Source organism: Panthera leo, chromosome C1 (genome assembly GCF_018350215.1).
Source record: "Panthera leo isolate Ple1 chromosome C1, P.leo_Ple1_pat1.1, whole genome shotgun sequence".
NCBI lineage: Eukaryota > Metazoa > Chordata > Mammalia > Carnivora > Felidae > Panthera > Panthera leo.
The window spans coordinates 206,844,067-206,856,775 of record NC_056686.1 but is presented as its reverse complement, the minus strand read 5'-3'; the positions used below and the strand labels follow the sequence as shown (position 1 = coordinate 206,856,775).

Sequence of the window (12,709 nt, the reverse complement as noted above, 5' to 3'; positions counted from 1 at the left end):
AATAATTATCAGTCATAAGTATAAATTGTCCATAGCAAAACATAAGTTATCTAGAGCAAAATAAGCTATTGTCATGGCAAGTATCGACAAGTGTTATTTGCTGGTTGTAATGAACAATTTCCTGAAATCAGAAATAGATAGCCAGTGATAAAGATCTACAAAGTCCATGGTATTTTTTAAAATGGGTATTTATCTCAGTTCAGATTTACAACAACAACAACAAAAATTATTTGCTTCTTTTCTCAATTTTTCTTAATGAAAAGGCACCTGGCCATAATGATTGGGTTCAAACTGTAGTGGAGGGAAGAGTAGTCAAATTTTAGTAATCCTGTAATGCATGAGCAAACCATAATCTGTAAGCATGAATACATTCACATACTTTTATACTCATGACATGTTCTGGGGAAAGTTACATATATAATTACAGGGAAGAGAGAAATTCTACCATTGAACCTTTAAAAATAGAAATAGTGGGCATTCACTTTTGAATGTCCCCTCTCTGAAAGCTTTCCTACCATTCTTCCTTTCTGATCTTATACTCTAATAAACTTTAGCCTGCTGCGAAAGAAAAGGAAAGAAAAGAAAGGAAGGAAGGAAGGAAGGAAGGAAGGAAGGAAGGAAGGTAGGAAGGAAGGAAGGGTTAGAATAGATACAGAACTTTAGAAAAACAAAAATAGAATTAATTGGGGCACCTGGGTGGCTCAGTCAGTTGAATGTCCGACTCCAGCTCAGGTCATGATTTCACAGTTCGTGGGTTCGAGCCCCTCATCAGGCTCTGTGCTGACAGCTCAGAGCCTGGAGCCTGCTTCGGATCCTGTGTCTCCCTCTCTCTCTGGCCTCCCCTGTTCTCTCTCTCTCTCTCTTTCAAAAATAAAAAATAAAACATTTTTAAAAATTAACAAAAAGAAAGAAATAGAATTAATTATGCAACTCATTCCAAGAGTGTCCAGAAAAATCTCAGCTAACAGGGTATCCTAAAGCCACCTAATTAGTGAAAGAAACGTCAGTGTAAGGAATGAGATGGAAGAGGATAAAAAGGATAGACGAGATAAAGCAGTTGGAGTTGCTAAATGACAGGCAGACAATAACTACCTTTATAGGCAGCCGGAACGCCACACTATTTTATAAGTAGCCAAAACATCAAAGCGTCCTTTAATGGAGGCGTGAGACATAGATGTAAGTAACTGGATGAAACATAAATATAAGATGCTCATTTGGAGTCGGCTCCAGCGGTGAGGACGTTAGCATAGTGAAGTCAGCAGCGGGAATGGATCTCAAATATAAAGTACAGAGAGAGGAACAGATCTACTCTGCCACGGTGCCAAGTAGGCAAGATGCAAAGTCATCTTGTTCTGGGAGCTTCAGATACTCTCTGCACACATTATTTCCCAAATTACTGGCGCAGAACTTGTGGCGTTGATCATAAGAATTTGTTGGCAGTGTAGGGTACCCAGATGCTTGGTGCCTTGTGCAGACAGAAGTGTTAATCTGTCTTAGAAGAAGGTTAGAGCTAAACCACAGTAATTTGTGAAGCTAGTGGGAAAATCTTCATAACTAGAAATTTGAAATATTCATTAAGTCTCTTCTTTACAGAGATACATCTTAGAGATGTCCAGGGGGTCTACTCTTGTTATAATATTTACATTTCATTATTTGAACAGATCTGACAGGAGAGTATTATTTGACACGCTAATATTATTTTCAAAGTCAGGTCAAGGTATATTTTTTTTCGTACATTAAATTTCCATTAATGCAAACATTTAAATGACCTTTCAGATGCTTCCCTTTCTTGTAGATGACAATGTGAATTACAAACTTTTAAAGTAAAGTAAAATTCTGGAATTATTCAGATACCATCATAAAGCGGTTCACTTATAAATTCATATGTGATAGCTGAAGAGTACCGTGAAGCTATTTTTTTTTCAATATATGAAATGTATCGTCAGATTGGTTTCCATACAACACCCAGTGCTCATCCCAAAAGGTGCCCTCCTCTATACCCATCACCCACCCTCCCCTCCCTCCCACCCCCCATCAACCCTCAGTTTATTCTCATTTTTTAAGAGTCTCTTATGCCGTGAAGCTATTTTAAATCTTGCCACAATGCTGACGGCATGGGCTTGGAAAAAAAAAAAATTCTTCAGAACTACTCTAATAAGTACATTTCCAAAAGCTTGCAGAATCCTTGTGGGGAAGAAAAAGATCCTTGTTCTGGCTTTTCATTTCGCGTTTGGTGATATTAACATGAAACTCTCGATTTTCGCTATGTTTTGTCCTGTCAAGATTATGTACAGGGACGACCCATCAAAGCGCGGAGCGGAGCGAACCTGTCCACGAGTAATTAGCAGGCCGGCTCCCCCTTTACCCACTGTCTCCATCTCAGCCAGTGAGGACGCTTGAAGGGAGGTCTACTGCATCAGACGCGCCTCGAAGGGACCCTTCTGAATTTGTAGCTCATCTCGGGGAAGAGAAAGACTTAATTTATTTGAAGTTTTTATAGTGTTGATATTTTTTTTTTTTTACCTCGCTAGCTTGAGAATTTCGCCAGCTTTCGGCTTTGCACATTTCTTATGATTTTTTTATTCCTTTGAGCAGCATTGATCAAGCCAAGCTGAATATTTGCCGTGAAATTCCAACGAATGTGTAGCTCAAAAGCAAACCCTAAGTTTGCTGTCAGTTATAATATGTTCAATACCAAGTCCTAGTACACAGATTTTAAAGGTCAAAGTGAATGTTTTTGTAACATTTAAGCATATTCCAAATGTAAATAGAAGATTGTAAAATATATGGTTTTTACCAAATTGAAAAGAGCCTTTTTAGTTAATACTTATGACAGTGCTAAAATTATATGAATAACATTTCAGATACCATTATATTAAAATATTTGTGTATGTGTACAAACATGTTGATAAATACTAATCTCTAAAGTTTGTGGAGTTCCTTTATTTGTAATATATGTGCTCTCAAAAGCAATGGGATGTGAAATTATGTATTTTGTTGTTCATAGAAATAAAAAATACAATTACTTTGCATTTGGTTCCCTCTTGAAGAGTGGGTGAATTGCTCCTAAAAGTGGTTCCCTGCTGGACGTCTGCTAACGCAATCTTACACTCACTCCCTGCGGTGCCTTTTCAAGAAGGCAGGAAAAGAACTCAACCAGCAACCAGGCAGTTCTTCCAAAGATCAATTGGATGGGCCAGGGGTTTCCAAAGTTAGATCACTAGAATGATTGGGGAAGATAGAATGAATCAGAATCTTAAGGGTTGTGGTATTTAATAGGACTCTTCACAAATATTCCATCTCTACACTCTATAAACCTGTGGTAGGAGTGCACGTTCCGGCCTCTTTTGAAGTTAGACTTGACCACGTGACTTGCTTTTGAAATGTGAGCAGAAGTGATGTGTGTCGTTCTCAGGCAGATCCTTAAAAGCCAGTGGGTGGTGCTGCCCAGTCCCTTCACCGAAGCAGTCACATGGAGATGAAGCCTCTATCAGCCTGAGTCCCCAGGTGACCACAGTGAGCACACACACACACACACACACACACGCACACACACACACACTAACCTTGTCGAACTAACATTCCCACTGATAGAGTCTAAGTAAGAAATACACTTGGTTGTATTAAGGTCCCCACGATTCAGGACCTGTTTGTTACTGCAGCATTATGAGCTCATCCTGGCCGATCTGTGTTTTCAACAGAGTTGTGACTGATCTCCAGCCGGGTCTGGGAACCACTAACACATCCTACCTCCTCCCTCAGCCACCCCTGTCCCCCAGCCAACGCTGGCAGCAGTGAGACTGATCTGAGCTGCCTCCAGATGCAGAAGGCAAGCTCAGGAATATCATTTTATATTCATCCTCCACAGCCATTCCAAAGGTCCAGCCTCAAATTAGGGTACTTTGGCTGAGTTTGTCTTTCTCCTTCAAAAGTCCGTTGGCCAGGGTCTACAGAGGGCCACAAAGGAAGGTCGAGCTTAGACATATTTAAATGCTGTGAATGCAGAAGGAACAATATATTAGATGAAAATTCTGATCACTCAAAATTTATGTAACTGTTCTTTTCTAAAATAGAACTCAGAACTCACTGCTTTATTAAAAAACAAAACAAAACAAAACCCTGTGATGAGCTAACATCTGATTCAAGGTATCACTCCCAGCTTCATCCTGACTCCAGCTCTCTGGATATCTGTCTGGCTGTGTTAGAATCTTTGCTCTTCTAACCTACTTTCACATCATTCTGGCCCCAGGAACTTGGGAAGACTCTGCTCCTGCTGTTGTTCCCTCCCAAGTCCCACCCTTAGCTTCGAGTCCTCGAGCCCATCCCAACACATTCACCCCCCTGCCCTGACACTGTGAAACATGGGATGCCGGTCCAAATCTGCAAATAAAATCTCTAAGGAAGTAATTGGAAATAATTTTTTTTTTACTCCCACTAAACAGTGTAGTTTTTGCAACCTCTCTAGAGAAAATCAACTAAGACCATTCTGCCTTCACAGCATCAAAACTCTGCACAATCCCAAAGCATTGTGTTCCTTCCTTCTTTTTCTTTTAATTTTATTTTAGAAAGAGAGCACATAAGCAGGGGGGAGGAGCAGAGGGAAAAAGAGAGAGAGAGAGAGAGAGAGAGAGAGAGAATCTTAGGCTGCACACTCATCATGGAGCCCAGCACGGGGGCTCAATCTCACAACCCTGGGATGACAACCTGAACCAAAGTCAAGAGTTAGAGTCTCAACTGACTAAGCCACCCAGACGCCTCTCCTTCCTTCTTTAGACCAGATGCATTGAACTGGCTTCTCAGACTGAAACCAACACACACGTCTTATCTGTTCCACATGGTGTCTTTAGTTTTTTCAATTAGATATCAACACTTAAATATTTGGACACATAAAATTCCAGCTTCTTGGTATCTGTTAAAAGAATCAGGCTCTCTGGCAATTCCGGATTCATATTCCCACATGACAGCAATCAGTTAAAATGGAGCACTGTGGACCCCATTATATGTGCTTTCCAGCTTGCCAGAGTTGGCGCCAGGCCCTAAGTGACTTACACCAGATCAGCCCCCCTTATTTGTATTTCCTGCCTAGACCCTATAAGCATGTGCAGATCCCTATTCAAAAGCGTAGTGATCACTAGATGCGGACAGCAGATCATCTGCTTCAGAATCAGGCAGGACGCATGTTAAAATGCACATCTCTGGGTTGTATCAAACCTCCTGAAATAGAAACCCCTAGGAGCTATAACCAGCTCCATGGGACTCTCAGGCACAACAGGTATAAAAATTCCACTGAGTACTCTAATTAACTATCTCTAAAAATATCCTTTGCAGAAGACTATGCTTTGTAAACCAGAGACCCGATTTTCAGTTGCCAAGACACTGAATTCCTATTTTATATTCTTTTTATCTTTATATAACCTTTCTCAAAACAATCTACAGTATTTTACTCAAATTAATAACTCCTCAAAATAAGCTCTGTAAAAAAAATGGTAGTAAATTTCACAGTTCTACGAATGGAAAGAACAAAAATAAGACAAGTGGCATCATTTTCCATATTTACTCTGGAAAGTATCCAACACAGAATATGTGGAACTAGTGCTTAGGTTCAGTCCTGGCTCTGTCCACCATCCATTCATCATCCCACCCAGCAGCTACCTCTCTTCCCATTCTCATTTCAAAGTGCAAAATGCACAGCCTATAAAAAAATTAACGTGTCCCTGCATTTTGGGTAACAATTACCTTACAAACAAGTGTCCATTATCCAAAGTCACCCAGTATGTCCCTATTTTAACTGCATTCTCATTCATTTTGAAGCCAATATGAAAGGGCCCCATCAGCCTGTTTCCTTCATAATGACATATAGCTTTCTGAAACATGGAGAACATGTTACAAGGAAATATCAGCTTTCAGAATCCTGAAGGTTGCTCTGCAAGATTTTACCATATTTGCAGACTGATTTTTCATCTCATAGTATAGTCGAACGCCAGAAAGATACAGACAGATATAGATACATAGAGAGATAGATAGATAGATAGATAAATGATAGATAGATGATAAATGGATAGGTAGATATAAATAGATAGATAGATAGATAGATAGATGATATGTACTCTTTGAGCAGTACTCTTATGAGCAATTAGGAAATGAAACAAATTTGAGAGCAAATGTGACAAATGATCCCAAATCACACTTTAAATTTGCTTATAACATGGGGCGCCTGGGTGGCTCAGTCGGTTAAGCATCTGACTTCAGCTCAGGTCAAGATCTCATGGTTTGTGAGTTCAAGCCCCATGTCGGGATCTGTGCTGACAGTTCAGAGCCTGGAGACTGCTTGGGATTCTGGGTCTCCCTCTCTCTCTCCCCCTCCCCCACTTGTGCGTGCTCTCTCTCTCTCTCTCTCTCTCTATATATATATATATCAAAAAGAAATAAAATGTAACAAAAAAATTTTAATTTGCTCATAACAAGTGGTCCCCATATCCTTCACTCCCACATTTGTATCAGTGAAAAATAATATATATTTAAAAACAGATATCATATCATATGCTGATAATGTGATATTTTTGTTCAGAAAGTGATGAAGTACGGAAGTACAGGCAGGGCTAATGTTCAAGATTCTCTACAGGAAGCCCCTTGTCCTCCTCCTAGTTTCTTATCCTGCCTGTTTGCTTACATGTACCCTTGACTTAGAGCTACCATGTTCTGCTCACTTGGAAACAAAAACCAAAAAACAAAACCTATCGTGTGCCTCTTCGGACAGAAAGGTCCCTTTTCCTTTTCCCCAACCCCACAAATCCGACCCATAGACCTCGGGATCATGTGAACTGAAACACAGTGCACACTGTGAAACCACCCCAGCTCCATCCCTTTAGGACTGAAACACCCTTTCTGCCAGTTGCTGGTACCCCCTGGAAGCTAAGGGCTCTCAGCTGAGTCCCCCTGGCCCAAGGTCACATCACTCACCCTGGCGAAGCTGACCCTCAATGACTGGTTGATGGTGGAAACTGCAAAGGCCTGGCTTCATTGCCCCAATTCAAGACAGCTCCAAAAGGCCATCTCAGCTCCCGGCTCCTAACTGAGGCCGTCTGGAACTACATCACACTTCAGCTCCCCATCACACTTCAGCTCCCCCCCCCGTGCCCAGTCATCCTCTGAAGAGAACTCCAAAGAGGCAGATTGGCTCCCCATACATTCCCTGCATGGACACCTCCACATAGACTCTTTTTCTTTGGGAATGGCTCAAGGCAACAGCTTTCCAGAAGCTTTGCTTATGACCCTTGTTCACCTGGATTTCACATCCTCTGCCCTTCGTTGGCCGTATCGCCTTTAATCATCCATTTTCCTTTTCTTAGTTACATTTTCTTTTCATGTGTCCCTGTGTTCTTTCCAACCATGTCATGCCTTCCTCGAAGGCATATTTTGTCTTAATCTTCTTTGTGGTCTTGGCAGTTCAGATTGCTGCACTGCACTTCAGAGTTCTGGAGCCAAGTTCTCAAACTTCTGTCAGGATGGAGCAGTTCCAGAAAAAACGCTAGGGACGTTGCGGGGGGGGTGGGGGTGGGGACAGAGAGCAGCGGGAGGAAGAGCAAACTGTGGGACGATGGGTTTGAAACCAGAAGTCACTGTAGGAACAAGTGTCCTCGAATCTCTTTTTTTAATATTTTTTTAATGTTTATTTCTGAGAGAGACAGAGACAGAGAATGTGAGTGGGTGAGGGGCAAAGAGCAAGGAAGACACAGAACTCGAAGCAGGTTCCAGGCTCCATGCTGTCAGCACAGAGCGAACATGAGGCTTGAACTCACAAACTGTGAGCTCATGACCTGAGCCGAAGTCGGACTCTTAACTGGCTGAGCCACTGGTCCCCCTTGAATCTCTTTTTTTACAAGAATTTTTTTGAAAATATCAGAGTTCACTGCTTTCATATTTCTTTTCAGTTCTCTGTTTTGCTACTGAAATATTTGACACTAGATACATTTATGTACAGGAACAAATTTAGGCAGAATTATTAATGATATGATGTTTTCATTTGGAAGCTTCCCAGTTCCTTTTTGCCCCCAGTTTCCTTATATTCTCGTGCCCTCCCCATCACCCAGTCACCCAGGTTGCCTCACTGTGGTCCCTACTCTGGCCCTTCACCCAGCCCTATCCTCCTGAAGCAGAGAGCCCACACCTTCCCCATCTGTGCTTGGAACCATATGGGTTCCAATTCAAATGCCAATTCCAATCAAAGACAGGTTGTTGCCTGGGATGCTGGATTGGGGAGGATTACATGAGGCCACCTCTGGTCCCAGAAGGTATGAGCAACCAGCAACGTGCTGGGCACAGAAGCCAGGAATGACAGCCTTCCTGTTGTGCCATCTGTGCATGAACCCTCCCCAAAGGTTCATCTGTGCATGAACCCTCCCCAAAGGCTAACATCATGTTATCTCAAACTATAGTGCCACTGACTGGTTATAGGAGAGAGTGCTGTGGTTTCCTGGGAAAATTAATGTCCTCAAACAACAAACTTTAACCCAAGGACGTGAATTTCTAATTGCTGGAGCTGTTGGTCTTCAGATATTCTGCCACTAAAGCTCTTCCTCAACCCACACCCCTCTCCACCATCTCACTGCGTAGGCAATCATCTCTTCCATCACGGCTAAACTCATCCCGGAAAATATTCAGTTAAATTAGATCTAGGTGAAATAGTAAATGAGTTACAAAGAATCATACCTGCTAATTGTCCGAAGTCTCAACTAGGTATGCCCTTGGGCAATCACTGAAACTCTCTAAGAGAGGGACATGATCACCACTGAACAAGTTGTTAAGAGAATGAAGTGAATAAAAGAGATGGGTGGGTACTTTGTAGAGTGCTGTACAGATATGTCATCTGTTAGTTGCTAATTGAACATTTTCAGTTATCAATCCCATCATCCCAATGCAATCAGTATCTGATTCCCCTGATTCTCAGATAACATTCAAGGTCTGATGGCTACTGAGAGAGCCACCTGTGGATAATGAATGCCAATGAAGAAGCTTGAAAACATGAGAAAGTTTTTCTCATAAAATACTGAACGTTTTAAAAGGGGGGGAAAGGGAGTTAAAGACATCATAAGAGTAGACATTGGAGAGTCCCTTTGGCATGTCCTTTGCAGCCATACCCTGGTTATGGCCTGAGAATAAAGAGAGCATCTATGGTCTACTTAGAGAACACGGTCCTGTCCTGGCCAGTAGCACATTTTCCTGTAACGGAACCTGATAAGTATACATTTACCCATGGGCACAGGAGAGGAGCTGTGATGAATAGGGGGTAGATAAGCAGATACACAAGTTTGGGCTCAGAACTTGGGTGATTAGGTGTTGTGAGTGAATTACAGAGATGAGAAAATATCAACCAAAGAAAGAAATTCCCATGAAAGCTCTAAACTCCTTTGCCTTCGCCCTGCCTCTTGATTTTCCTGTAGGGAATGCATGGGCTTGGGGATGGGAAGTAAGAGAAGAATAATTTGGTAGATCATAAATCACAAGTCTCAAGAGAAATATTCCAGGGAGCACATAAAGTTGATCTTACAGGAATAAGGAGTGAAAGATAGATCAAAACATGTCCAAATGGGGTTCATGAAGGTCACTTGGAGAAGGTAATGGTGATCAAGCCTGAGTAATTGAGCAAAGGTTTACAAAGAATAGCTTTAAATAACACTAATGTCAAGGATTCTCCAGAGGAATCTGCTTGCAATGCTCTTACATCATTAATATTAATATCCAACTATAAAGTCATTGTTTCTTGGATATATTCCTAATGAATACAGGATATTTGCTTTTGAGGCTTATGACTTCCCTCATATTTCATCAAAAGCAATACAACTATAACTACTAAACCCAGTTTTTAAGTTATAAATAAGATAGTGCGTGGTATTTGCAGGATATTTTATTGAACAGAATGGCCCAGTGACCGAGGAAGTCTGTTTCATAGCACTTGCACGGAGGTTAGTAAGTCTCTCTGGATTCCAAAAGACTCATCTTCTGCAATGTCAGTTTTCCCTTCAGGTGGGAAATTTTATTAATTGGGGGGGGGGGGGGATGAGCAATTTTTTAGAAAATAAATAAAATAATAGCGAAGTCCTAGAAATCAACTTAAATCCATTTTTTTTAAAGGAATTTTTACTTTTTAGCAAAAGTCAAGTAAACTAGAAATCTAGCCAGAAAGGCTCTGGAGTGTTCTTTGAAAATATTTCCTAGCAGTGACCCAAGGCCATGACAGAGGCCTTTCACCATCTCAGCTCAAAAATATTCCCTTGGTCCAGACAGTCCAATGGCCCATCACATTCTATGAGGTAGTTTTCAATATTCAGCCTCTCCCTTCTGAACAGCTGAGCAAAACAGACACTGACCCTCTTAAGTGTATTGAATTAGTTATCCCTAAACTACAGGATCCAGAAAGGGCGTGGTCCTTCACTCTGCCTTTAACATTTAGAAGAACTGAAAATAGGATTCCTTTCTAGAAAGAAACTGTTCCCATTAAGACTTTAAGTTGCAAATGGTGATGCAAATCGATCTGTACCTTTAAGGGATCCTGGTTCGGATACCACGGATAGTTATATTTTACTGCTGGAAAAAGTTGAGAACGAAACAATAACAGGCTTATAAAACCATCACTCACCGCCTCCTATAGCCTAATTCGGGTGTGTAACTGGGCTAACAGAGTCAAGGACTCTGTTAAAACAATCAGGGTTTTTCCCCCATCTTTCTTTCCTATCTCACTGTCGGTCCTGCTTGGGATGAGTCAGAGCCCCAAGAGGGGAGATGCCACTCCCCAGAAATGGGGATTTCCTAACATCATACATTTGGCAAGAAGGAAATGAGATTGAGATGTTTAAAAAATGCATGAAACACACATGAGTCTAGCCCAGCAAAGCAAGCCAGCACTTTCCTGACTCCCAAGCAGATCACCAGCCCTCGGGAGTCTGAGGTTTTCCATTTGCAAAAGCTCCCATCAGATGAGGCATCTGTTTGTTTCTGGGCGATATCATGGCAACATTATTTTATACCTCTCAAAATAACTTCCATTTGGCATGATGCGTAAGTACATCATTAAAAGTTGAATTTTCAAATCGAGCTGTCAGTAAGATCACAGGATGCCTTAATTGGAAGAACAGGTTGTAATATGTTGTACTATCGATTTTTCCAGTCTCATCAAACGTGCAGCTTTTCTCCTCTGAGAAAGAGTGACTTTGGCGAAAATGCAGGGCCCTCGGAGGACTCTGCAGCTACAACCAGTTGCCTCTTCTGGAAGCCATAGAAATAGCCCCTGGTTGGAGTCACTGAAAATTTCCCCATCCTTTCACCTCGCAAATTGACGTGAGTGCAGTGTTCCTCTGGAGTGAAAACCATGCTTTACTTTCTAATTCATCTCACCTCGTTATTGGAATTAGCAACTTCTTAGATGATCTATTTACTATATCAGATGATGTGTCCTTTGAAGTCTGAATGCTAACATATTCTCCTTTTTAAAATGAACGACTAACCTTCTCCTTGTCAGAATTCCTCACTTATATTTTCCGTACTGATATCTTAACATTTGAATATGCAATTAAAATCAGATCTGAAAGACTTCGTCTGGCAGTCCATTGCCACGGGTCCACAACAAACACCATCTCCTGGTCTTATGCAGCTAAGATGTTGCATGGTTCAAGAGTAAGGAAAGAAAATTCCGTAAGGAGACAGAAAAGATATAGTTGAAACGAGCATGAAGACAAAGATTGCATCTTGTGTGTCTTTGTAGTCCAGAGTCCTAGCGAGGTGCCTGGCATAGAAAAGGGTCTCAAAAAGGGAGCCTGGGTGGTTCAGTCGGTTAAGCTTCCGACTCTTGGTTTCGGCTCAGGTCATGATCTCATGGTTCATGAGTTCAAGCCCAGCGTCAGGCTCCACGCTGATGGCACAGAGCCTGCTTATGATTCTCTCTCTCTCTGCCCCTCCCCTACTCGTTCTCTCTCTCTCTCTCTCTCTCTCTCTCAAAATAAATAAACTTTAAAAAATTTTTTTAAATGATCTCAATCAACACTTGTATGCATAAGTGAATGAATGAGTAAATGAAACAAAAAAGCTACCAAAGCTTCCTTGAGCAATTTCATGCCGACAAATGACTCTGTTTTCCCTACTCATAGCGTTGAAAGTGGCTTAAAGTATTAAGTCTGAATGGCATTGTGGTTTTTAGCCTGGGCCTTGGAGAAGATATAAAACCCCAGCTCCACCACTAATTTCCTGTGTGATGTTGAGTGAGTGTCCACGCTGAGCCTCAGTTTCATCTTCTGTAAAATGGCAATGATGAATACACCAATTCATGAGGCTGTTAAGATGATGAAATGAAATAAGGAGCAGAGACGAGAGCACACAGCCTGGGAACAGTAAGCACTTAATATCTGTAAGCTATCATTTCTGGCGAGAAAAAATGGAACTTAAAAAGTCATTTAAGCCAGCATCATTGTCATTAGCATCATTACACAACTTCTAACAAAGGTACTCCCATGAAGATACAGAGTTCCGTTCTGGTCACCTATGGCACTTAACTGCTTAAACTTTTATCTGATCCTTTGAGGTGTGACCAAGTGAAATGTTACAGGGCATTGAAAGTCTTTGCCAATTCCTTGGCAGTAAATTCAACTTTAAATCAAACTTCTAGAATACCGCTGCACTCAAAAAAAACTGGCAAATAAATATTTCAATACACACTTCA

The 12,709-nt window shown here is 41.3% G+C and overlaps 1 protein-coding gene and 1 long non-coding RNA gene across 5 annotated transcripts in view; one reads left to right on the top strand and one right to left on the bottom strand.

Moving 5' to 3' along the window:
* Window positions 1-3,016, top strand: part of DOCK10 (dedicator of cytokinesis 10) — a 266,256-nt gene extending 263,240 nt beyond the window's left edge. For both annotated transcript variants that reach the window (XM_042950329.1, XM_042950326.1), the window contains exon 56: window positions 2,284-3,016. In XM_042950329.1, coding sequence (XP_042806263.1) covers window positions 2,284-2,400 — 117 coding nt within the window. In that variant the 3' untranslated portion in view covers window positions 2,401-3,016. The remainder of the gene's footprint in view (window positions 1-2,283) is intronic.
* A 542-nt stretch (window positions 3,017-3,558) lies between these two features.
* Window positions 3,559-12,709, bottom strand: part of LOC122228339 — a 72,357-nt gene continuing 63,206 nt past the window's right edge. For all 3 annotated transcript variants that reach the window (XR_006206531.1, XR_006206528.1, XR_006206529.1), the window contains one exon: window positions 3,559-3,993. This is a non-coding gene — a long non-coding RNA (uncharacterized LOC122228339). The remainder of the gene's footprint in view (window positions 3,994-12,709) is intronic.